General features: G+C 39.8%; 1 protein-coding gene across 16 annotated transcripts in view; it reads left to right on the top strand.

Annotated features, from left to right (window-relative positions):
* The window catches only part of ARID1B (AT-rich interaction domain 1B), a 449,099-nt gene that overhangs the window by 177,013 nt on the left and 244,760 nt on the right, over positions 1–27,326 (top strand). Inside the window, exon 5 of one of the 16 annotated variants that reach the window (XM_078447508.2) lies at positions 526–14,860. The exons of the other annotated variants lie outside the window; for them this stretch is intronic. Within the exon in view, the coding sequence (XP_078303634.2) occupies positions 526–618 (93 nt within the window). The 3' untranslated portion in view covers positions 619–14,860. Of the gene's footprint in view, positions 1–525; positions 14,861–27,326 lie in introns of those variants that run through there. 16 annotated transcript variants of the gene reach the window in all.

The raw sequence follows: 27,326 nt of genomic DNA on the forward strand, positions 1-27,326 counted from the left end.
CTCAAAGTCCCGGCAGTGGTGGAGTCCCAGTGAACCCATAGTTCATCCCTTTGCAGCAGCTGCCTGCGTGCACCTGTCCTAGAACACACCTGAGTGCCCTTCAACTTTAGTTTTCAAACCTAAGACCTTGTCTCTTTTGAAACACTGTTTTGCCAATTTAGATTAAAATTATGAGTGTCCTTGAATAAATACGAATATGTTCAGATTTTCCCAAGTGGTTTTGCTTTTTGGTAGTTACTCTATTTGTCTTTCCTCAGCTAGTGTGCCTAAATGTTGACATCCTCGATTAATGCAGAAGGTTTCACTTTACCCAGAAAAACTCAATTACGTTTAACAGTCATTTATTGATTGCCTCCTGTGTTTAAGATTTTATGTTAGGTGTAGGAATAACATAAAAATAAAATTTGGATTAGCTTATTAGTGTTCTTTCCTGTAACACACTCAGCAATAAGAAATCCACAAGAAAACAGACCTATATTCAGAATGCCTGTTATTGAAAAGACTATCTTCTCTTTTTATCTTCAGAGAACCATCTATAAAATCTGCAAAATTCATACTTTTAGCAAGTGTAATATCACAGAGATGTTTTGCCATTCTGTGGAAGTTTGGGATATTTGAAAAGGTAAGAGCAGTGACAGCTATATCAAAATGAAGTTAGCCTTTTCTGCAAGGGTGGCATTCAGTCCCATATTAGAAATGCTTGTTATTTTAGGGGAAGAACGTTACTGCCACACACTTTTGTCAACATTTGGTGTGGTAAAGTAATGATTCTGCTGGCTTTCTTGAGGGATTTCATGAGGGATCTTATTATTTCTTCTACTTTTCTCCCCTGACTTAACATTCATTTTTCTGACTTAATTTCTACTTTTATAGGGATGAAAACAAGATATTAAAGTTTAGCCACCTTTGATATAATTCTGGCCCTTTCTGGGGGTATCAGATTTTAAAAAGTGTATCTAAATAGGCACATTATGGTTCACAAAGCACATTCACGCGTACGCTCAGTGTAGTTTTATTGCCTAGATGCTTCACCTTTACCCCTGTGGACTACATGTGATAGAAAATATATAAAACTTCTTGTGTGGTACTTGCCTTATGTGTAAGCACTTGTTAACGTCACTTTCTTACATTTGTTTGCCCCTCCTCTTTTGAAACTTACTTAGCTGTCGGTGCCTGATAGGATTGCCAGTCTACCAGACTTCCCGGGATTCGGTATTCCCTTCCTCCGGAAGAGGAAACCCGGAACAGAGACTTGGTAGAGTCCCGGTGATTGTGGCAGCTGACCGTTGACTAAAACTTTATCTCCTTGACTCCTCGCCCGTTAGACTCCGTTATTGGTCCTCCCCGTATGTGGACCTCTTCGGATAGAGTGTGTGGGTGTGAATACCACTGGGATTCTTCCGCATTCGTTTGGATTCTGTGTTGTTCATTTTTACTTACCACATAACAGAAGAACGTGTATATGTGAAAACTACATTAAATACGTTGTAATTCAAAACAATGCTAAGGGGCTCTCCCAGCATTACGGTTAGAGTCGTGTAGGTAACTAAATGGCTTTTCCTTGCTCTTTCCAACTTGTGATATTATCGGGGAGTGGTAGAATCACCTAAAAGAAGATAAAGAAAAGAAAAGGCGTGAGAAAAGGCATGGATAGAAATCTACTCTGGTTTTAGTGAAGTTGGCCTTAGATAGACTCCTTAGATTTTGCGAAAGGTTTTCAGGTTTCTGAGGCAGATAACCATAGGAACCCTAGTGGTTGTCCAGGAATCACCAGCTGTGACTGATAAACACACCTTTAGTGGGAGACTGAAGGTGGGGAATTAGGTAAAACAACTTAAGATATCCTCCTAAGTCAAATATGTTTCCCTCCCTCTCTATCCCTAATACACATACAGAGAGGAAAGGAGGGGGATCAAGGGGGCATAAATAATTTTATTAATATAGAAAACACACCTTTTGGAATTCTCTGCCTTTTTTCATCCCAGTTGATTAGATGGCATTCAGTAAGCATGTCGTTTTGAGTCAGGTGGTGTTTTGCAAGGGGAGCATCCTGGCAGTATCTTACTTTGGATTTTTAGTCCTGCTCTTTGAGACCATGGTATTTATTGATGTTTAAATTTGTTTTTCAATGTTTTTATTTGCTTTTGAAGGAGAGAGAGACAGAGCATGAGCTGGGGAGGAGCAGAGAGAGAGGGAGACATAGAATTTGAAGCAGGCTCCAGGCTCTAAGCCGTCAGCACAGAGCCTGATGTGGGGCCCGAACCCACGAACTGTGAGATCATGCCCTGAGCCGAAGTCGGACGCTCAACCGACCTAGCCACCCAGGCGCCCCTATTGATGTTTAAACTGTGCATCCCTTGGGATGCCTCAGGCGGCTCAGTCAGTGAAGCGTCCAACTTTAGCTCAGGTCATGATCTCCCCCAGTCAGAGTTCAAGCCCCGCGTCGGGCTCTGTGCTGACAGCTCAGAGCCTAGAGCCTGTTTCGGCTTCTGTGTCTCCCTCTCTCTCTCTGCCCCTCCCCTGCTCGTGCTGTTTTCCTCTCTCTCTCTCTCTCTCTCTCTCTCTCAAAAATAAGTCAACATTAACAAAAATTAAAAAAAATAAATTGTACATCCCAAATAGGGAATGTTTGCCGATGCTTATTTAATAAATCCAATGTATTTAGCCAGCAGTAGTAGCTAGTGAAAAGGTACCTGGACAAATTGTAGAGGAAAGGAATATTACTTTATAGTGATAAATAGGTCAATATATTTTACTTTTCCCAACATATTTTATGAACTATCTTACTATATCCCTTGTGTGTGATACTCACCATCACCAATTTTTCTTTTGAATATATTCATAAACCCAGTTTCTCATCAATACAACAAAATCATATGAAGTTTAATATAATTCATCTTTTAGCCTCTCTGAAGTTTTTATACTGTGGTATTCTAATATAAAAAGTATGACCCAGATACTATATAACTTAACGATTGAAATTTAAGACTATAGATTTCTTCATCTACAAAAGTGTTTAAAAACACCTTGGAAGACTCTCTCTCAAAAATAAGTAAACTTAAAAAAAAAATTTCTCTCTCTCTCTCCCTCAAAAATAAATAAACATTTAAAAAAAAAGAAAAAAAGAGGGGTGCCTGGGTGGCTCAGTTGCTTAAGCGTCCGGCTTCGGCTCAGGTCGTGATCTCGCCCTTTGTGAGTTTGAGCCCCGCGTTAGGACTGTGTCCTGACATGACAGCTCGGAGCCTGGCACCCACTTCGGACTCTGTGTCTCCCTCTCTCTCTCTCTGCCCTTCCCCTCCTCACACACTTGTCTCTCTCAAAAATAAATGGACAGTAAAAAAAAAATGAAAAAAGCAGCTTGGAAGAGGTATTCTAACATGTGTCCCTATGAATGTGTAAATAAATTTGTTTATTTTTAAATAAACCAATGGCCACTCTTAACTGAAGGAGTCCTGTTGTGACAGAACATTTTCATTTCCTATGATGTTTTTACATAGAATTTATAACCCATGTGTTTCTAAATAGGAATTGAGCTGACCTGCACTAAAGCATTTCTATAAACTGAGGCTACTCAAAGTGGAATACAAATTTAAAAAAATGGTTAAAAATGGAGAAGTAAACAAACCATGATAATACAGTTACCACGAATCACTATTAAATTTAAGGCTGTGGGGTGCCTGGCTGGCTCAGTCCATGGAGCCTGTGACTCTTGATCTCGGGGTTGTGAGTTCGAGCCCCACACCGAGTGTAGAAATTACTTAAAAATAAAACCTTAAAAAAAATAAATTTAAGGCTGCATTCCTGACTAGGTAGAAGGGGGAAAAACTAAGGTTGCGTGATTATTAACATAAACCGAAGGCATCGTTTCTTGAAGTGGAATATCACCTTTATACTTTCGTAAGAGAGTAAAATCTTTTATTTTGTGAAAGGAAATAGTCTGTAAAGGAACACATAAATATTCCTGTGAAAATAGTGAATAACGATGCCAAAATACGGGTTTTCTATTTTTTTTTATAGTGTTAAGTTTTTTTCATTTTATTTGGGATAATTATCTAGAACTTAAGTTTGGCATCTTGTTATATAAATAAGTGAACGAATGATTGGCTGTTTCTTCTATAACTTGCTTAACTGTCACAATTACAAATCCAGCCACTCTGTCCAAAGGAGTAGCTTACTGAACCCATTTCCTTTCAGAGTTTTTTTGAAGACAATAATTGTGTAAGCATAAAATATGTAGCCGGATGAAAAGTCATTTAATAAATAAGTACTTCAGTTGTGAAGTAAACTTTTCTTTGTTTTGACGCATAGGTGACATTTTGTAACTTGGCATTTTTCTGTTGTATGTCTTTATGGGAGAAGATTGTTCATCTTTGAGTTACAAGATTTGGGCTCACGATCAATTGGTTATTCTGGCGAGGGTCTAAATTTTACCATGCAGACATTCCACTAGTGACTTAATAGTTATAACCGTTGCAATATTTATCTTATTTATCTTCTGGCAAAGCTTAGGGAATTTTTTTTTTTTGTACCTGTTGACCTGAGTACATCATAAAATTGGAGATGTGTTCCTCAGGACAAAAAGGTGAATCCATAAACTGTCTAGCTCCTTCAGAGTTTTAGTGGAAGGAGTGTGATGCTCATATGATTCCTCCACTTCTCCCCGCTAGGACTGGGCCTGGAAGAATGTTTGGTCCAGCCATGTGTCGGTTGCTATGCTTTATACTTCAGAAAGAACGGACGTGGACAGCAAGCAAGCCAGTGACCTACCCAGTAGGGGACAAGGATCTTGACACCAGTCTTGATTTGAATCCACAACTATCTTTGGTTCTTGGCCATTCGTCAATCTTTAGGGGGAAGGAGAACAGGGGTCTGTTGGTTGTTAGAAAGGGGCAGCTGTATCGTGCTCCTGTTATTGTGAAGGAATTAGATTTTTTTTGAGACCCCCCCAACCATGTGACAGAACTCAACAAGAAGATAATTTAACATCCTTTTATTCTTAAAAAATAGTAACAATATATATAGGAAAACTACCTCTGTTCATTTGTAGGCCAGTCTTGTTATTTATAACTCCCTTTAAGTGAAAAAGCTCAAGTATGGTCAATTCCTCCTTATGGAGACTTCAGGAACGTTAATTCTCTCGTATTTCATTACCTCTAGGAAAATTACCTGCTCAAGATTTTGGGCTTCCACTTTTAAAAATTGTACAGCTACAAAATCATGAAATAGCACTGTCAATGTCAGCTTTATTTATTTATGTGGTTATTTTTTTAAAGACACAGAAAACCCCTGTAAATTGGAAAATTGTTTCCCTTCAGAGGGCTTAAAAAATATCTTGAGTTTGTTGGGATTAGATTGGGTGGCAGTCAGGGTAGCTGCTCTTGTGTAGCTGAAGTGCACAAATCGATTTTGCTCCCTTAGCTGCCTGCTTGTGCCTAAAACAATTTTTGACAAATGCCAGAGTTTCACAAATGTAGGAGTAGCAGTTATAGAGGTGGTTTTGCGAGCCCCTTGGAACAGCCATGCACATCTTCAGTCACTCTTAATTTGAATGAGAAAGGGGATGGGAGAAGCTATTTTTATTTTCTCCTGGGAGCAAGAGAAAAGGAGGCGGAACTCTGTACCATGTAATTTTAAAAAAGAAAAAAATCAGAGTCCATTGAGATCCTTTCTTGTTTACTTTTTGTTTTACTCTTGCTGTCTCCCAGTGTGTTTGACTAATATAAGTCTTCCCCCAGGAATATGAGAATATGTGGTACAGTCCGCCTCATAACCTTCCTGGATATTTTTATAATTTATTATCAGCTGACACCGCCTGGGTAGAATATTCTTACCACTCCCTCTGGCTGCTGGAAGTCTGAAATTACATCTTTGTCTTTGAAGTCAGGCATACTGTTAGCGTTGCTATGGTGACAGGGTGGGTAATGGCGTCCGCAGACTGGAGATTGGTATTTAGCGTTTAGACACTGCTGTACACAAGGCCCTGATTTTTAGAGTGGTTACTGGACTATTCCCTTTGAGTAAATGTTTAAAAACTACACTTTTACATGGTCTTACTAGATTAATAGTCATGGTTTATTTCATTTTAACTGCAAGGATAAAAGCATTATTCCATTAAATGGGTAGCTTTTTTTCTCTCTTGGTTTATGCATTATTAACACAGGCTTTCCTGTTTTGCTTGTAACATTTTATAGGCTTTTTCAAACACGCAGTCAGATTTGCTCGGTCGCTCTTTTAGTTTTTGGTCTTAACCCATTATCTGCTTGGTCTTGCGTGATTTCAGAGGAGACAAAGTTCTAAGGAACTAAGCTTTTAAAATATTAAAAATGAAGAGAGAGAGAGAGAGAACACGCATGTGTCTGTGTGTGTGTGTGTGTGTGTGTGTGTGAGAGAGAGAGAGAGAGAGAGAGAGAGAGAGAGAGTTACTCTGTATATGGCATTGTTGATTGACCAGTCTTTGCCCATGAATTGCAGCAGTAACTTTCTTTTTAAATGGTTTTGTTTCAGGTTTCTCTCTAGCCCCTCTCCTGTACTATACCCTCACAAAGGAGGTCAAAGGAAAGATTGTGTATGGTTTGGGGAACTGCAGGACATTTTGAAAAGGTTTTAGTTAATGTAACTTTTAAAGTAATAGTCTCCCAAGTCTGTTTGGTCTGAGACCAGTTACTTATATTACATATGATTTGTTGATTCTTAATTATTTTGTCGTTAGAATAATGGTGGCTCTTAAAAGTTCACATAGTATATGCTTCTAAAATATCATTTTGAATGCCTCAGCATTTGGAGCTTACCGCGTCATAAGATAATTTATTTCTGGTAATTTAAATTGTTAGGAAATTCCTGGGGCGCCTGGGTGGCTCAGTCAGTTAAGCGTCCGACTTCAGCTCAGGTCACGATCTCACGGTCTGTGAGTTCGAGCCCCATGTCGGGCTCCGGGCTGATGGCTCAGAGCCTGGAGCCTGCTTCCGATTCTGTGTCTCCCTCTCTCTCTGCCCCTCCCCCGTTCATGCTCTGTCTCTCTCTGTCTCAAAAATAAATAAACGTTAGAAAAAAATTTTTTTTTAATTGCTAGGAAATTCTTGAATTTGGGTTTGCTTCTGTCCTCTTGAACCACATGAGAGAAATCTAAATCCCTTGTCTCAGTCATGGCTGTTCACATATTTGAAGGTAGTTTTCATTTTACCTGGGTTTTCACTAGGCTAGTTAGTTCCTTTATTTTCCGCCTTGTGTGGCTTCAAATCTGTCACCCTACTCTGAATTCTTTGATAAACTTTTGTGTAAGTGCCTCCAAATAGGAATCCACAGCCAGGCTGAATACTCCAAAAGTATGGCTGGTGTGGAGCCAGCCTGCCACCAGCTTTGTCCTGGACTGTCATGAGGCTGGGGGCTGGCTTTCTTAGCAGCCACATCCCACTCTGGCCCTGGGATGGGAAGTGCTTGTACTTGAACCTAAGTACAGCCTTCGCGTTTACCCTTGCTGAGTGCTGTCTTAGCTGCTTTGGGCCATTGGTCAAGCCTGCTAAGATGTATTTAGATCCTGAATCTAGTATCTGTTGTATTTAATATAATTTCTACGTTTGTGTCATGTGTAAATTTATCTCTCACTACAACACAATATAAAAAATAAAACAGACTAAATGCAGAACTTTTTGACATTTTGGTTGTTGCCATTCACCCAGGAATAATAAATCTAGAACGTCTGTGTGTTCTAGGCCATACCTTACATATCCGTAACACTGTCCTAAGAAGACTTAGAAGCTGGGTGGGAATCCAGAACATTTGGGACTATAGTCCTGTTATACATATAAAGGTTCTGTAATATTGAAAGTTACATATAATTTGTTAATGAGATAATTTTGTCTTCATCAAACCTGTCTTCTGCATGATAGAAGAAACTGACTTTGTAAGCCAGGTCTATTGCCACATCAAGTGACACATGCTGGCTTCTTCCCTGTAACCGGGAGGAATAGGCAAGATAGACATCAAGAGAAGGTAGAAGAGCCTGTGTCCGTCCCCAGAGGGGCCCTAGAAACAGAGCCTGAATGTCATGGGGCCACGGCAGATCATACTTCCCCCTGGTCTTGGGATCTTTGAAATGAAGGCGTCCCATTTGAGGGGCCTAAAATTTCAGTGAATGAGACTGTTGGTCACATGAGCCCATGGCTTATCCCTTCAGGATGGTTAGTGCAGACAGAAGGTAGTGTGTGTCTGGGGGCGGGGGGTGGGGTCTCCTTTATTTCTGCCTTATTTCTCTGTATTCATCCACGTATCTGACACATGCCCCCGCTTTCCTTTGCATTACAAACCATCCAGGACCGAGGGGGCACTGGATACTAGGGAAGTTAAATGGGTGTAGTCTTTTCTAGGGACAGGCTAGTTCCCCCGGGGGGAAGACGTGCACTGAGTGCCTGGTATCGGGGAAGAGAACAGGCCACCTGCTTCTGCAGAACGTGGTGGCTTCGCCTCCTTGCCCACCACTGCCTGCCGGGGAGGAGAGAAGGGTGAGCCTAGTGAGTCATTCAGACAAAAAGACATCCTTTTTTGACTGGGTCCCAGGTCTTTTCATGTAGGCAAGGAGAGTAGGCACACAGGTTTTGCTACAATAAGCTCCTCCTTCCCCCCCTCCCCCGACCTTGCTCCCACCCCTACATCTCTGTCTGCAGAATCCAGGGCTCCGTTTCTGGACATAGGTACTTGGGAGATGGGGCACTTACAGATTAAGAATTTGACAATGAGTTTTAGAGATTGGAAAAATAATGCTTTAGAGCAGTGTGGTTCATGGAGTGACAGGTGGGAAAGACTCCTCTAGAGACTCTCTCTAGGGACAGTATTCCTTTCCTTCCTCGTTTGTAGGCCCTGTATGACTGATGGCCATGTAAGCTTCTGCAGTTGGCAGCAGTTTTGGCTTGAATTGGGGTGAGGGATGGGCATGCTCTCACTCGACTGAAACTCTTAATGAGTTTCAGTGACTTCTGCATCTCCCCACAAAAGGACAAATCCATGAGTGAATTTGGCTGCTGAATCTTGCCCTGTTGATTCTATATCTGTGTCATTTAATATGTTAGCCACTTGCCATATGTTGCTATATAGCACTTGAAATATGACTAGTGTAAGGAACTGAATATTGAATTTGAATTAAGTTTAAAATAGCCACACGAGGCTAATGGCTTCCATTTTGGACAGTGCATTTCTAGCTTATGGATCCCATGTAGGCTTGTTTTTACTACAGAGTGAATTTTGGTAGAATAACAGTGTGCTCGCTCACATTCAGGCTTTCAGTGCATTCTGAACTAGCATTTAAACCTAATCCATTCATATGTGTGTACAGGAGATGGCAGGCACAAAAATAATTTAGGTGTAGAGTTTATCTTTTACGGGCTTTTGGTGCATAGATTGAAAAGCAAGATTTCAGGAGTGAGGGTAATTGCACCTTCAGTGGATGATTGCTGTGTGCTCGAGTGCTGTTTCAAAAGTTAGAAAGCTGAAGTACTTCCCTGTCTCTCTACTTGCCTGTTTATCTGTGCTTTCAATTATCTCTATTTACTGGAAATAGTGATTACAGGGGTGGTTACCTTAAGGATGTCTTCTGGATACACCCATCTCCCTTCCACGTGCATGCCAATATCAAGGTCAGGTTCTGCTGTGAGGTCCAAGCCCCTGGGCCCAGACTGTAGGTCAGTCAGCAGTGTGACCCACGGGGAGCAGAGCGTATCTCGTGGAGCTCCGGATTCTGCTCCCCTGTGCCGCTGCGCAGGGTTAAGCTGCCGCCTTTGGATGTGAAGCGTAAAGTGTCGTAAGGTCTGTGGTTTGGCATCTTTCTCAGAACTCAGGTATCACATCTGAGAAGCAGCCTGGGGTTCAGCCGATGGTGTTGAAAATAGTTTCCCGTGCATGTGTCCAGATGATGTCTGCTGATATTTAGGATGTTTTTCCTTCTGTCTAATTGTAAAGGGCATCAGGACGTGTGTTCTCTTACAAGCCTCAGATAGTTTCATGTTTACAGCCTGAGCATAGGTGGCAATTTCAGGGCAGCGTAGGAACTTTCCAACTCTGACTCTTTTTAGGGCTGAGGTCCTCATTTGCCGGGTGAGGAGGGGTCTTGGTGATGGAGCGTGAGGATGGGGGGGTCCCCTGGTATGGAGTCCGTCCTGCTGCCCCCCATGTCCCCATGTCTCCCGGACAACTAGATTTCTGTGTTGCGTCAGGGGATTTGTATGTGGCCCTGCCTTCCCCTTAGATTTAAGAGTGGTGGCCACTTCTCTATTTTAGTGCTCTGCGTGTTTAGAATTTTCATAAGAACTATATTTTACACTTAAAATAATGTAGTTGGTAGTTTGAATAATGTGTTTCAGGATTTTTTTTTAAGTGAAAGTCACTTTTTAAAAATAAATGTATTTTAGAGAAAACATGAGCAGGGGAGAGGGGGCAGAGGAAGAGAGAGAGAGAGTCTTAAGCAGCCTCCACGTTCAGCCTGGAGCCTGACACGGGGCCGGAGCCCGACACGGGGCTTGATCCCATGACCCTGGGATCATGACCTGAGCTGAAATCAAGAGTCGGATGTTCTACCGACTGGGCCACCTGGGCACCCCGACGTCCCAGGATTTCTGATTCCTTTGTCAACCCCTTCAAAACTCAGCTTTTGCTTCTTGTCTGCATTCACGTCCCTGAACACTACACTTAACAGCGAGGTAAGAGGTACAGCTCGTGTGTGAGATCTGTTTCCTGATAGCAAACGGTTAAAGACCGACTCTTTTTTCAGGGTCATTATCCCACACCTAGGAATATCTTTGAGATTTTAAACCCCACCCCACGGCACTTAAAGAGGAGGAAAAACACCAGGAATGAGTAATAATGATTTTCTCGATATTTGTTTGATCCGATGGCAGTAACGTACACTTCAGCATCAAAAGTAGACGGATGGGCTGTTGTCGCCTGCTGCTCCTGCTTATTCAGTCTATAAACCTAATTTGTCTTATTTATGATGGGAGAAGGGGAATATATGAATTCATCTTACTAAGCAGTTCTTGAGTTCGTGTAGGGTGCTGTTATGACGGATACGTTCTTGGTTTGAGGAAAGAGGAAGAAATACAGAATCCCTGAGATTATGAAGCACTTTTCAGCAAATATATTTTGTCGCGGTATGTATTTACCCATCTTGTTGGGGGATATTTAAATACTCTCCAAAGGTCTAAAGTATTTCTTTTGAATAATAATTGTTTTTTTCAAGTCTGGATTTCTCTTTCTTCTTTTGGGAAACAATGGTCCTCCCTCCCTGTCCCTCTTTTGGGAAAAGTCAGTAATCTGGGTAATTTCTATTAAAAAAGCTCTATTAAAACCGAGGAGTGATTGTAGTCCACTTAATGAAGCAAAGCACAAAAGATGATGAGGACAGGAGTGAGAGAGAGGTAGTTCACTAATGAAGCCACTTACTTTTAAAAGGTAAGGAAAAATAAAGCAGCCCTCTTCCCTTGCTTCCAACCTGGTTGTTATCTGGAATTTTCAGTTAAGTAGAATCGTTAACTCCTTATATGTGCTTCAGACTAAACACAAAACCCCAAAGACTATTTAATTATCACACTTTTGTTAATAAGATTATGGGACTTGCATAGAAAAGATACTGTGCAAAATGGAATTCTCTCTTGCGGTGGTGAAAATACTTGGTTTGTGTTCTGTTTAACGGTTGGCTCTAATATTCTGCTTTTTAGTCAATGAAGGGTGAAAGCAAGAAAACGAGCATCATTTCGTGCTCTTGGAAAGGTCTTGCCTAATTTGAATTGTTTGTTGTTACAGCGTGTAGGGTTTTGTTCTTAAAACCTCTTAAAAAGATGGATGTAATGTCTTATTCTTCAGGATATTTTCAATAAAATTTTAGCAGTTTACTAAAGTTTTACGAGAAGTCTTTAGAAAAAAAGTGTAACAGTTGCCGAGTTGAGTCGACTCCGTTCCTTCTTTTGAAATATATCCTCTGTTTAAAAAATACAAATTCACCGCCCTCACCCCCACCCCCTGGTAAATAAATAAATAATATTTAAAGCTTTAGATTTCTCCCGCTAGAGTTTTCTTTGTGTATGGTTTAGTGGGTGATGTCTGCAGGAGCAGTGTTAAAAGTGGGAAGTGATTTAACACACCTTTGAGGCATTTGGCCATAAAGATTTTGTTTCTGCTGAGAAAGCACCTACCTATGAACTTGCTGTTGGGGGGGCGGGGGGGTGGGCTGGGGGCAGCGTGAGCACCAGTCTCCGCTCTGCTCCCAGTAGCTCTTTGTTCGGTCACTTGGGGTTGTTCTCAGATCAGGACGGAAAGAGTCTACTTTCCGAATGAGTGAAGTCGAAGTGACTTTCCTGCCCCCCTCCCCCCATGCCCTTCATCAGTCCATTTCTGGCAGTTGTCAGGTTTGCACATCATGTGTCTTTCTCTGGTTTGCTCTGTGGCCGCCCAAGTTCACTGCTTACATTTTCATTCAGGATTGTCTTTGAAGATCGTCCACGTCTTGATTTAAGTGAGAACATTATGTTCATCCCAAACTGCTTTTGTGATTTTTTTTTAAAGCAGTATTTCATTTTCCTTTACAATCCCTAAATCTCTTTGCTTAAAAAATAAAAAAAAGGACATTTCTGTTTTCTGATGGGGAATTGGGCTTTGTACATGTGTGATGTGGCATCTGTTTGCAAGACAGATGTCCTTTATTGACTCATAGTAAGTTCCCCTGTGTATTAATATAATGGAATTATTGTTCTTAAAATAATTTATCCTAATTTATAGTAAACTAAAATTATATTTTCATTTTGTAATTATATTAGTGCAACCAGTAAGAAATAATGTGCATAAACTTTGTTTTATTGACAAAGTATTGCCCTTAAAAGTACTATTTTTGTTTATGAGCAAATGTATTTCGTTTATATGGGTTTGGGTGGGCTTTCCTTCAAGCTTGTTTCCATAGTGCAGCTATTTACTATGGCCTGAAAAATTAAAGCAACAATTTCACTTCTCGTCTCTGCATTTATTACAGGCCAGTTGTCAAATGGGGGTGAAACTAAATTATGCTCTCAGAAGGGGAAAAAAAAATTAGCCTGGTAAACTAGAATAGGATTTGGATTTCCCAAAGTTACAGGGTTTTAGACTCATAGGCTCACAACAGTTTCCTGTATTTTTTAAGGCTTGAATTTATAGAGGGGATTTTGTCCAGTGAAGAAGCAGAATTATTCCCTAAACACTGTATGAAACCAAGCGCCAGGGTAGAGAGCAGAGCTCATGGGATTTACCTGGGTAGTTCAGGGGGCCACTTTGAAAAACAACCATTGCACAACGGGCAGCCTTTTGTTGTTGTTGAAAAGGAACAAATAATTGTAAAATGGAACGCTGGTTTCTAAATTTGAAGTTTTATATGTTCTTGAGGAAAAGGAAAGAAATCACTCCTAGAAAACAGAGACAGAAAGAAACTCCAAACTTCTCAGCTGTTGCCAAGACCTTTCTTGCTCCATAGTAAGAGGTCGGAGCCCCTTGTGTTTGAAACGGGCAGAATGTGCGTGCTCTGTGGCCCAGTGCCTGCTGTGTGGGGCTCCTGAGTAGAAACCAAGTACTAAGGTAGTTTTTACATTCAATCAACTGTCTGTCACTGTCACATTCCAAGCCAAAAACTACATTGAAAAATGTGGCACTGTTCATACAACCTAAGGGGCGTATATTGGAGAGTGGAATGGAAGAAATCACTGGTGAGGACCTTGGGGGGCATAGGGGGGCGAAATGCTGACTTAAACAGAATTGTGACCGTGGCCCTTCCGTGCGTTCTCAGAGCTGAGGTGACTTCCTGTGCACGGCATTGGGCCCCGCCTTCCGCTGCTTGCTGGCTGATACCCATGGGCAATTACTGCCCCTCAGAGCCTCTGCCCACGTGTGGCTCTCCCTGGGTGACGGGGCGTGGAGCTGTCCCATCGGCACACTCGCCTTGCCCTGCACCTGCTCTTGGTCCATATCTCAGGGTGACCACTTAAGTGACCACTTGATAGAAGCCTGGTGGTGATCAGCAGCGTTACTGGGAATACCTGAAATTCGGGACGAAGGGCAAGATCATGCATAACTTTTGTCTCCTGTTGAAGGTGAAGTTGATACACGGGTAGTATTTGCTGGGGTTTCTTGAACTGGAAATACACGGGCCCACGAGGCTAAGGAACAACTCTGTCTGATCTTATAGGAGTGAGATTGTGTTTTCTGAGGAATGTATTTCTGAAAAGAAAAATATTCCATACTAAAGTAAGAAATACCATGTGGTGGGAGCAGCCTGCCAGTTCTTCCTTCTTATAAAAATAAGTCAACTCCACTATGCCGCTCACCCTGTTTTTACTAGAAAGGATGGATATACTGATTTATATCATAGATAATTTTGTATGTAATGTATATAGTTTCACATACACCTACATTCTTTAAAAATACTCTAAAAGGGTAAATGACATTCAGTAAATTCAGATTTCCTTTTTTGCCTTGTCTTTAAGCAGTTATTTTAAAATTTCAAAATAAAATGAGAGTGAAATGCATCTCAGCACTTCTCAGTTTTGTTTTTTAGTTTTTAGTTTTAGAAAGTTTTACAGAAATGCGTACCTATGTCCATTGCTTTAGAAGCATTATGTAGTGGGGCACCTGGGTGGCTCAGTCGGTTAAGTGTCTGACTTATCCTGACGGCTCAGGTCATGATCTCACAGCCCGTGAGTTCAAGCCCTGCATCAGGTTCTGTGCTGACAGCTCGGAGCCTGGAGCCTGTTTCAGATTCTGTGTCTCCCTCTCTCTACCTCCCCCCTACTTGCACTCTGCCTCTCTCTCTCAAAAATGAAATAAAAACATAAAAAAAATTAAAAAAAAAAAAAAAGAAGCATTGTGTAGTTACCATAACTTATTTGGCCAGGTTCTGGTTTTTTAGTGGCTTTACTTTATTGAACTGTGTTGTATTCTTGCATCAGGTAAGGAATGTAGAGTTAAATTGGAAAGAAAAGAAAGAGACTTAGTGCTTATTGTTCTCTGTTTAGAGAGAGCTTCACTGGTTATTATAACCACACAGGTAATATGTTTTCATTATGAAGTTGAGTTATTATTTTTTGTATCTTAGATTTTCCTTCTCCATATATTCATAGATAATTCATTTCTTTTAGAAAATCAGAGTCCTATCTCTGTACTGTTTTATAATCTGCTTAGAAGACTTAATGTAATTTCTTGTCAGAGATCGTTGTATACCATCATTTTAAGTGATTGCACGGATCCATATGGAATGAGCCTGTTTAAGAAAGTATTAAACCTCAATATACCATACAATTAAGTATTGTGGTTTTGAGTTGTCTTTTCTGTTATGATGAGCTTTGGGGTTCAAAATGATACTGAGACCAAAAACAAAACAAAACAAAACACCTCTTCGTATTTACTAAGAACGATCAAATGCTACTTTAAGTCAGAACCATAGAAGAGTTTGTTTTATAAACAAACAAAACTCCTCAACACAAACTTTTCCTCTTGGTGTATTTATGTAAGATTCTCCCTGTTTACAGAAATTGCATCATGTTTATTTTGAAAATTGAAATTTTTAATGTGCTTATGAGGTAGCGGTCTGAGAGGGGTGACAGATTATCTATAGAGTGAACTAGGCATGACATAAATCTGCGTTCTGAAACAGTTTTCCTTGTGTTTCTTTAGAATAAATCCATGCTTGCCAAGTATGGAGAGAAGCTCCTTCAGAACGCTTGAATGAGAGACCCTTGCACACCACTCTTTTGTTTCAGTGTCTGAATCTCTGTCACTCTTGGAAGCAGTCACTAAGATTCTGCATTTTGACTCTCACGGTGATGGGGAGTGTTGTCCTCAGCAGCTCTTCTCCTCCAAACCAAAAAAAAGAAAAACCCCAAAAAACAAAAACAAAAAGCCTGGCCTTGTCATAGACTCAGATGTATGCCTTATTAACTCATCTTGTGACCTTTGGCTCTTGAGGACTGTGAGCTGTCACAGCTCTCTGTGACATCAGTAGTATGTGACTTGAATGGATATACTGCATGTGCTGAATCAGCTTTTTTCATTCCTTTCCACATGAAAAAAGCAGGTGCTACGTCTCATTTTGAGAATTTATTGCTATCTGTTGGTGACACTTTAGAGACCACTCTGCTTATTTGACTAATAGCCAAATGGAAGCTAATAGGCTGTTTTGGCCATTGAAGCCTAAAAATCCCCCTAGTTTCTTCCCTGGCCAAAAAAAAAAAAAAAATCTCTTCGTGTTGCTGTGTTGGGACTACACACAGGCAAATAGGGAAGGGAAAATTAGGATAGGATTATTTGAGAGAGTTGTGGTTTTAAATTCTTTTATGGTAGCATAGTGTTATGTGTATTTTCAGGTCATAGGAAGTTGTGTATATGTGTTTGTATGTGTGTGTGTGTAAAATTGTAAATTTGGAGTTACTGATTTTGGGGGAAAAAAAAAGCTCCTTTTTAAACAGCTTAACCTCAATTGAAGTATGGATTCTGTTACCTGAAAAGGTTTCTTTTTCATGAATATTTTAGGAAAATTTACTGAAGTTGTATTCATATCTTTTGTATGTGGTCTGTGAAGGTTTTGTTTTAGATATTTGGGGAGAATGATTCTTTGGTTATTTTTATTTTAGTTTGTAGGAAATGAAAAATATCTGAACAGTCCAAATATCAACGTAGATGAGGTGTTAAATAAATTGTAATAAGCACCAGAGGACATAGAATGTGTTAATCTCAAAGCTGCATGAAGATTTTTGTGTTGTGAAAGGTTAGCTTTTCAGTTGCGAGACTTAATTACTTTTCAAATGAATATTTCATAAGTTGTTTTTTCATCGAATATACATCTACGTACGTACTAGAGTCCCCGTGCGGGAGACATCGGTTGGCAGCGGTTTTGAAACTCAGCTCTCTCCCTCCTGCCCTACCTTTGCAATCAGGTAGTGTAATCGAGACTTTCTCATTTTTAAAATGTTGTTTAAAGGTCCAAAGTAATAACATAATCCAGCAGTGCTTTCCCTGCCATTACTTTGTTGATTCTTTCCTTGCACGTGATGGCACAGTTTATTTCTCAATTTTATCCAGGCTTGCCCCTGTTAAGAGTGTGAGGCTGATGTTTTCCGCCTTCACGGAGATACTCTGTTCCTCTAGATGAGGCTTGTTTTTCTGCAGTAGCTACCTTTCTTGCTCAGTCTTCCTTCTTTATATCTTAACAGTTTGGAAAGGGTGTGTCGTTTAAGAAAAATTACTGTTGATTATTCTCTGGCTGTTTTGCCCAGCATAGCAGGGGTTAGTGGAATAAATGAAATTTGCTCTTCAATTCATGAGTATGTATTAATCATGGTTGAAAGCTTAGAATAAACTTTTATTGAGTTTAAAATAAAAACTTAGTTTCAATTTAGGGGAAAAGTTATTGTAATACAAATATATAAATAACTTCTAATAGCCTCTTTTCCAACTGTTTTATATCAGGTAAAGTTAAAAAATTTTGGAGCCTAAGTTAGAGGTATAGTTTGCTAATTCTCTTTGGAGGGAGTTTGTAAACAGTAAAATTATTTTTTGTTAGCTTGGTTATCCAAACGTCATAATTAAATATACATTTCGAATATTGCGTATCATGCAAAAATGCAGTAATCTTGACTAAGTTCTGAAACTTTCCAGATTACGTACTTTTTTGTGTCTTTAAGATACAGGTGAGATATGCTTTTTTTGTTTTAATTACTGGGATGTATCCTTTGTATATTAACATGCTTTGCTTTTTTTTTTTTTCCTGCTTTGTTTTTATTTTGTTTACTGTTGGTGTGGTACAAGCAGAACTGGATGATACCTAGCCTCAACACAGGTGCCACGACTTAAAGTATCTCTAAGATATTTACGATATGCTGCCCATTTTCTTTCCGGTAAATGGGATGAATCTCCGTGTGTTTGTACTGTTAATTTATCATTCAACAAGACAGACCTTCAGCCAAACAAATGGTAGTTAACTGTTTCTTGCTTAACTTGAAAGTCACATTGAGACTTGAGAGTGGGCAAACACTGCTTTACTGGTATCTTGCTGTTCATAGCATACCAAGATTTTAAAAGAAGAGAGGCAACCCGAAAAATGGACTCTTAACTATAGAGAACATGCTGAGGGTTGCTGGTGGGAGAGGTGGGCAGGGGTGGGTGGATGGGGTGAATGGGTGATGGGGATTAAGGAGGGCACTTGTGATGAGCACCTCGTGTCGAGTGATATTAAATGCTACACCTACTATTACACTGTTGGTTAACTGGAATTTAAATAAGACCTTGAAACCTAAAGCAAAACAAAACAAAAAAAGGTGGCATATTTGAAAATCTCGTTAATCTTCTTATTTTGATGGTGAAAATGCTTAGAAAGAGTGGCTTCCATTTGGGGAAAAAGTTATCACAGTATAACATTGATAACTTTTAATAGCCTCTTTTTCTAGCTCTTTTAATATCTTAGTCTGTTTCCTTTTCTCTGTCTTTACTATTTGCTAGTGTTGATAATATTGTCTTTTTAATTACCTTGATTAGAGGCTTCATCTCAACCATCATTAGAGAGATACGAACCTAGTCTTTTGAGGGACTTTGAAAGGGTCGCAGCATTCTGTTTTTCAAAATATACCTTTATTTGAACATGTGAAGATATGTTACTGAATACAAATTAGCTTTATACATGCATATGTACACACACATATATGCTCTTCAGATAAGAATATTCACAGTACTAAGACAAGAATCACTATAGGAAATGTCATTAAATAGGTATGAAAAAGTCATGAAGATAAATCAGCTGTCAGCCATCAGGTTAATGATTAATTAGGAAATGAGATTTTTTTTCCTCCTGGTGCTTCCCTCTTTTGACTGATTTGCACTGCTCGGAATGATGAGTAAGAAAGAGAAATAGAGGGAGAAGAGAGAAAATGTGTGTATATCTGTCCATAAAATTTGTTTCAGTGCTTTAAAAATATAGTAATATGAATTTACTTTATTATGTCATTTGAAATAGAAATTTCCAATCCGCTCTTCTGAGTAAAAGCATATGTCCTATTCATTATTGTTAGTGTAGTAAAAATGTAAGCTTTAGACTTTTTAGTGTATTTAGTATTGTTTGAATTGATCAGTGAGCTGAAATGATCCTGTCTTACAACATCAACTTACAACTATATTTGAAATATAAATTCTGTATGAATGTGATTGGGGGGAGGGTCTTGTGGCTGTTTTGGCAGTGGGGGAAATAAGATTCATGAAGAACTGTGATTTATCCCATAGGAAGCTCAGTTTCATAATTTATTTTTCTTTTCAGTTAAGTAAATCTTTGTAGTAGATGTATGCAAAGTTCAGAATTATGTTGAGTTTCGGGCACTGAACTTGTTTCCTGTTCTTTATGTCCTGGGAAAGGACCGTCCCTGTTTTCACCTTTGGTCACAAAGACCTTTCGCAGTCCCTGTCTGTTCCCAGTCGCTGGGACAGACAGAGTGCAGGAGACTGGTATGCCACAAGGCCGTGCTTTCACATGTTGTTAGCCAGACAGCGTCTTGTCTGGATGTTACTCATTACCTGGAAATGAGTGAGTTATTTATTTATTTATTTATTTATTTATTTACAAGATTTTATTTTCAGGTAATCTCTACATCCAACAGGGGCACAAACTCATGACCACGACCAAGAGTCATATGCTCTACGGACTGAGCCAGTCGGGCACCCCTGGAAATGATTATTTTAAGCCAATGTTCCTGGTAATGCTACTTGGTAGCCAGTATTTTAGTTTTAGTACTAAGTGTAAGTTCGCGTGAGCAGTTGAATATTTTGCTCATTTTGCCCTCATTTATAAAAATGAGGGCAAAACTGAGATTTTTTTTTTTTTTTTTTTTTTTTTTTTTTTAAGTAAGCTCTCCACCCAATGTGGGGCTTGAACTCAAGACTCTGAGATCAGGACTCGCATGCTGTACCCACGGAGCCAGCCAGGTGCTCCAAAGTGGGAAATTGTGAGTGAGCACATTAGTGCTGAGAAATAATGTCTGAAAAATGTAATACAGAGATGTGAAACATTTGGAGAAGATGAACGTAGAAACTCTTTGTCTTAACTGATTATTCACTGTCCCTTAGTAAGAAAATAAATCCTCATTGGAGGTTATGTTTTAGGAGGCAGAGTGCAAATTAAGCCTTTCTTCTCCTCCTCCATCATTCTCATCCACATCCTCATGTCTCGTGCGGAACCCGTTTTGTGATTAGCTTTCGCTCTTTGGTTTTCTGCGTGTTTTTAGAAATATCCTCTGTGAATGGAGGGCTACCTGTGATCTCAACATTCTTCACACTTCCCGTGTTGTCAGGTAGAGTTGTAAGAATAGGGTTGGTTGGATCTGAGTTTGGATCTCTGCACCAGCACTTCTGGCTTGTGACCTGAGCGGTTCGGTCGATGCATCTTTTCACCTGGTTGTTTTGCCGAAAACGGGAGTAAAAGTTCCTACTTTATGGGTTATTGCCGGGATTGCTTGAGATCATGCACACTGCACAGCATCCTAGTGAGGGGTAGCTCGTTCTTGTTGTGCCTGGTTGTTCTGGCTTGCGGCTCTGTGCCGGCCGCTTGGAGTGAGGGGAGGGGATGGGAGCATCTTGGGACTACATCTCTTACCACGTGTGAGGAGAGTCCGCACACCTGGAGAGCGGGCCCTCAGCGTGAAGCTGGTGACCTTCGCTCTAGGGGAAGCGCTGCTGTAAAGAATAGTCAGCTTCCGGCATCACTGAATCTGTTTATAGGCTGGGAAATGTAATTTCAGTTTAGTATCTTTCTGGAAAATGGACGTCAGGTTCCAAACAACTTGACTTTAGAGATGAACTTGATTAATATAAGTTAGTTGTAAATTATTTAAAGAATGGATGGTGAGTGAAATCATACCCCACTATTAATATCTCAGTTGGTTTTATTTGTGTGTTTGTGTGTTAACCGCATTATCCAGAAGATATTTACTATGAATGCAACTCTGTGTTTAGAATAAGTTTGTCGGTCTTGGCTAAAATCACATCCCTTTCCAGCCCAAGAGTGGGTGGTGTTGGAACTATACTGTAGACTGTCCCTGTGAGTGCTGGTACATGTTTTAAGATAACCACCTGGAGAAAGGAATGTAGTCTGAATGAGCTTGGTTTAAGCTGCTGAATTCACATGGTTTGCATGGTGACTTTCCTGCATTTATTGAAAAGAGGTGTCAGGAAGAAAAATGTAAGGCCTCATAAATAATACAATTACTGTATATATAGTAGTTACCCAAAAGCCACGTTGATGAAGCCTATTCAGCTTTATTCCACTGACACTAGTTTTATAACTATTAGTCCGTCTTTAGATGCGTGACTTAACGTATGTGAGCTTTATGTGGCCGGGGGAACTTACTCTCTGGAACATTTATTGGAATAGGAGTTTGACAGCATACTTCAGAGTTATATCCTTGTTTTCTAAAGAAAAGACAATATCCGATAAGTTAGAAGGCTCAGTAATTTCAATTTCGTTTTCTTCTGTCTTGCTCATTTTTTTTCCGTAATTCCTTTCTTTGTAGACTGGTATCAGACAAACCAATTCTACGTTAAAGCAATTCAAACTTTGTGAAGAAAATTAATGTTTGCCTTCTCAGTGTCGATTAGCAAACTACACAGAATGTAGACATTCTATAGAATTTTGTATTTAATTACTCGGAATAAAAGCTTTAAGTTTTTAGAACATTACTTTTGGTTTAAAAAATGTCTTACATTTTATTCTGTAACACATGAAATACACTTTACTATTTTAATCACGATTGCTTGGTAAGTCTGCTAAGATATTTTAAGTTTTGGAATATTAACAATGTGTTCTAAACTATTTTAATCATATTTCATTAATAGTGCCAAATTTTGGGGATTAGTCACCAACATTAGCTTCCTTGATGGATTTTGCTTTTGTCCCCGTGTCGTGTGACATACTTATGTCTTGCTTAAGCTGACTGGTTCTCTCTCAGCCTTGCTTTGACCACCGGCTTGCCTACTTCAGAAACTCTAGTGGAATAAAATAATTTTGCCCCCATTTGTATTTTGTGTGAAGGTGTAGATCTCTAATTTTCTCTGGGTCTTGATTTTTCACTCTGCTGCTGGTTTCCTTAGACAGTGGAGCTCTGATGCTTGTCATACATATAAATGACAGAGTTTACTGATGTATTAGCATCTGTCTTCACACATGCTTAAATTCACTGTTGATGAACTTTAGAAATTTATTTCTTTTTTTTTTAATTTAAACAATTTTTGATGGGGTCGGGGAGGGGGAGGGGGAGAGAGAGAGAGAGAGAGAGAGAGAGAGAGAGAGAGAGAGAAAGAATATCTTAAGTGCCCCACACCCAGTGTGGAGCCCCACGAGGAGCTCAGTCTCACTACCATGAGATCATGACCTGAGTCAAAATGAAAAGATGCTTAACCAACTGAGCCACCCAGTACCCCTAGATATTTTTTCTAATTAAGAGTAATCATCAGAGAATAAGAACTGAAAGTCGTTGGAATTTTTGAGCTTCAGAATTAAATAGACCCAGATTAAAACATTTCTGTTTCTGCTTTTTTACTTTGTCATCTTGGAAAAATTACGACTTCTTAGGATTTGCTATGTCATCAAATACATATATATATATATATATATATATGCACACATACGTATATATATTATAGTATATATCTGTAGTACTATATATAGTGTATATATATCTGTATCTATATCTATATATAGTACTACAGATGATTACATGAGCTAATTAATGCAGAGAGCTAATTCATGCCTTACCATGACCTTACCATAGTCATTTTTTTCCCATGTCATTTAGCTTCAAGTTCCTTATCTTTAAAATGGAGAAATGGAGATAATAAAAAAATTATAAAATAAAATGGGGATAACAATGTATCAGCACGACGTAACAGAGTTGTTGAGAGAACTGTGCCAGTGTCTATGTGTGTTTGTATGTGTGTATCCAGAGGAAATTTCTGAATGAGATACATCAAATAGGAGACCGTGGATGAGCTTGGGAATATGTTAGTTTTCTGTTGCTATGTAATAAGTTATAACTAACATAGAGGCTGAAAACTGTCCTCATTTATTATTTCATGGAGCCCGTGGGTCAGAATCTAAGCACGGCATAGCTGAGTCCTCTGCTCTGCATCTCCTAAGATTGATGACAGGTGGCAGTTGAGGCTGAGACCTCATATGAGGCCTGGGACTCATCCGGTTGTTGGCAGAGTTTATTTCCTTGCAGCCCTAGAACTCCTGTCAGCTTATTCTTCAAGGCCAGCTGGAGACAGTCTCTCTGACCCTTTATTTATTTGTTTGTTTATTTAATGTTTGTTTATTTTTGAGAGAGAGTGTGAGTGGGGAAGGAGCAGAGAGAGTGAGAGAGAGAGAGACAGGATCTGAAGTAGACTCTGTGCTGACAGCAGAGAGCCCGATGCAGGGCTGGAAGCCACAAATGAGGAGATTATCACCTGAGTTGAAGTTGGATGCTCAACTGACCGAGCCACCCAGGCGCTTCTCTCTGACAGGCACTCTCTAAGTAGGCCTCCACTGATTAGATCAGGCCCACCTAGGATAATCATACTTTCGATTAACTCAAAGTAAGCCAGTTAGGGACCTTCGTTTTATCTGCAAAGTCCCTGACCATAACCACATAATGAAACTTAATCATGAATGTAATATCCCAACATATTCAAAGGCCCTGTCTGCATCATGGGGAGAGGATTACACAGGATATGCACACCACAAGCTGGGAATCTTGGGTGTCATCTGAGAATTCTACCCAGAGTGGGCTTGGGTTAGGAAAGATTTACATTCCTTGGTTCATATAGTTCTGAAGTTTAAAATTGTTTTAATAGTACCTAAAACGCCTAAAACAATCCTCTTTATTTACTTGATGGGGAAGTTTCTCTCAAATTCCTAAATGAAAATTGTAAGATTGAAATTCTAGAAGGAATGCTAGCTTAGTATCTGTGTAGTTGACAACAGCAGTTCTCAAATGTTTATTAAAACACTTATGATGTCTGGGGGACTGACAATCAGAAATAAGAAGTAAATGGGCTAGGCTGGTACCTTTATTTTGTAGATGGTGGGACAAAGGGTGGGGGCGGCCAGAGGGCCAGGGGAGCCCAGGGTCTGCTCAGTGTTACAGCACCAGTGAATGAGGGAGGGCTACCCGCTTCACGTAGTGCCCTCAGGTTTGCCTCTGAGTATAAAATTGTGCAAGTCTACTTTATTAAGAATATTTATTTTGATGATATCATGTAACCTTGATGAAGAATTTTTCCTTCGCTGCCAGTGGAAGATTAACATTATTAGTGTTATTAACATTAACATAAACTTGGGCAGCACATTTTGAAATCAGAACTCTAAATGGACATGCTTCTCTTACCCGTTAGTGTTTATTAAAATAGGAGGCTGTCTTTGTTCTGCCTTTCCTGTTGGACACTCACTCTCTCCTTGGATTCAGGTGAGCACTTGAATTACAGAGTCAAGTCACATTCAGTTGGCTCTCAGCCCAAGGAACCTATAGAAATTAGGAATGGAATTGGTTACAATTCAGAGATGCTTCTCTTAAAGACAGATGCGCTTCCAACAAAGTAGCCACCAAAAAGGTTAGCCTAGGAATTCTGGTAAAAAATTCCATTAAAAGGGGCGCCTGGGTGGCTCAGGTGGTTGAGCATCTGACTTCGGCTCAGGTCACAATTTCGTGATTGACGAGTTCGAGCCCCGCGTCGGGCTCTGTGTGGACAGCTCAGAGCTTGGAGCCTGCTTCAGTTTCTGTGTCCCCCTCTCTCTGCTCCTCCCCTGTTCATGCTCTGTTTCTCTCTCAAAAATAAATAAATATAAACAAAATTCCACTAAAAAAAAAGGCACTTGAAACTTTCAGGATTTTTAAAAATATTTTGTTTCTTTTAAAGAGACTAAATAGAAAACCATAGAAGTAAGTGATACTTTATTTCACGGGCATCCATTACAATTGCATGTTGTAACAGTCTCACATTCTCTTTTGCAAGTGAAAAGTTTAGTCTCCCTTGATGCTGTGCGGGGTAGTAGCCAGCTGGTCCCTGTGGCTCTGAGCTCTGGAAGTGGGGTAGTGTGACTGAGGAGCTGAAGTTTACATTTTACCTAATTTTAATGGATTTAAATTTAAGTAGCTACATGTGGTTGGTGGCAGTCTTACTGGACAGCACAGAATATAGACCCTTCTCTTGACCCATCAGGAGCTTTTGAACAGTGTTGGGAAAATGTAGTTTGTAAGTTAATGTAATAAAGAGCCAACTAAATGTGCTTTAATATCCTTTCTGGTTCTCAAATTCTGTGCTTTATTGTTTCCTATAAATTATTTTAAAATGAATTTTAATAGGATATGTAAGTTTATTAGTGAATATCTAAGTTGCTCATCTAACTGCATGTGTATTTTTATTTTTATGCAGTGAAACCAATTTTTTTATGGTTGATTTAAAAGGAACTCCGTTTTTTAAGCATTGCAAAATTCCCATATTAAATAGAAGCTAGAGGCACATGAAATTAATAAAGAATGTTCCATTTAGTTTACATTTTTTTAATGTTTATTTTTGTGTGTGTGTGTGTGTGTGTGTGTGTGTGTGTGTGAGAGAGAGAGAGAGAGAGAGAGAGAGAGAGAGAGAGAAAGAGAAAGAGAAAGAGTGAGTCAGGGAAGGTAGAGAGAGAGGGAGCCACAGAATCTGAAGCAGGCTCCAGGCTCTGAGCTGTCACTACAGAGCCCAATGCGGGGCTTGAACCCACGAACAGTGAGGTCATGACCTGAGCCAAAGTCGGATGCTTAACCGACTGAGCCACCCAGGTGCCCCATTTAGTTCACATTTTTAACTCTTCAGAATCATTCTACTTGTTTGTCTTGAATGAATGCCCCCCCGCCCCAGTCCATTTATTTTTGGTTCAGTTTGATTTACTAGTTTATATCAGTAGTTAAAACATGATATTTTGTTTATTTGTTTGTTTTTAAGGTTTATTTATTTATTTTGAGAGAGAGAGAGAGCGCAGGAGTGGGAGAGGGGCAGAGAGAGAGGGAGAGAGGGAATCAATCCCATGTGTAGAGTGCAGAGCCCCACATGGGGGCTCAGTCTCAGGAAGCACGAGATCATGACCTGAGCTGAAAATCAAGAGTGGAACGCATAACTGATTGAGCCACTCAGGTGCCCCCATCGTATCTATTTTCAGATTTCCATAGCCACTTAGTGACGTATTTTACCCTTATTACATATAGAAAAGCAGAGGGAATATGTATTTGTGGTTATGATGAAAAGTATGATGTAGTCTATGTCTTTTTGTTGTTTTTCCAACCCCCAGATTTCTTCACTGTCCTGGTTAGTTCTTTTTTGACCAGAACAGAGATTCTGTCTGTATCTCAAAAGTTTTTCCTCATGGAACATTTTTCTACAACATTTTGCTGGGCTAATTTAGATGTGATTTCCCAAAGGGTGCCTGACTTGAAAAAATTATTTTATCCATTCAGGGTTTGACAATGCCCAGGGTTTTAGAAGAACAAAAAGCCCAGAACATGGGGAGGAGTGAAGTCAAAACTGCAGCGGAGTTCTGAATTTTGAGCTTTTACTATGGATATATTTTAGTAACATCGGTGTACGTTTTATTTTCTAATCTGAATAAAGATGTGCAGTCTAAATCAGTTCAGATTGACGACAGTTCGGGATTTTAAATCCTGTCAACTCTTCTGGGAGTTTTAGCCTTATAAACCTTGTAATAACAAAGCCATATGAGTTCTAGAATCATTACTCATACGTCTCAGTTTCTCACAAGGGAAGCATTATTGACTCTTTTTGCAGCATACCACATTTTAAAGCACACTGAGTTACGGTTATCAAAGAGTTTTCTAGTAAATAATCTTGTTTGGTTACTGTACATGAAAAGCTAATTGTGTGGAGGTGGAGAGGAAAGTGTTGTAATTGTGCTGAAGATCAGAAAGGATAAAGGTTAAATCGTTCTTCGGAAACCTCACAACACTGAACAAAAAACAACCCCAAATACTTTTTTCTGCCATCTTCTTCACACAAGACATAATGTTACTATGTCAGTGAAATTCACGTGGTTAAAAAGCCAAGTGAAAGCACATAGAAAAATCTCTTTGAGGGGCGCCTGGGTGGCTCAGTCTGTTAAGCATCTGACTTCAGCTCAGGTCACAATCTCGCGGTCCGTGAGTTCAAGCCCCGCGTCGGGCTCTGGGCTGATGGCTCAGAGCCTGGAGCCTCCTTCCGATTCTGTGTCTCCCTCTCTCTCTGCCCCTCCCCTGTTCATGCTCTGTCTCTCTCTGTCTCAAAAA

Source organism: Panthera onca, chromosome B2 (genome assembly GCF_046562875.1).
Source record: "Panthera onca isolate mPanOnc1 chromosome B2, mPanOnc1 haplotype 2, whole genome shotgun sequence".
Taxonomy (NCBI): Eukaryota; Metazoa; Chordata; class Mammalia; order Carnivora; family Felidae; genus Panthera; species Panthera onca.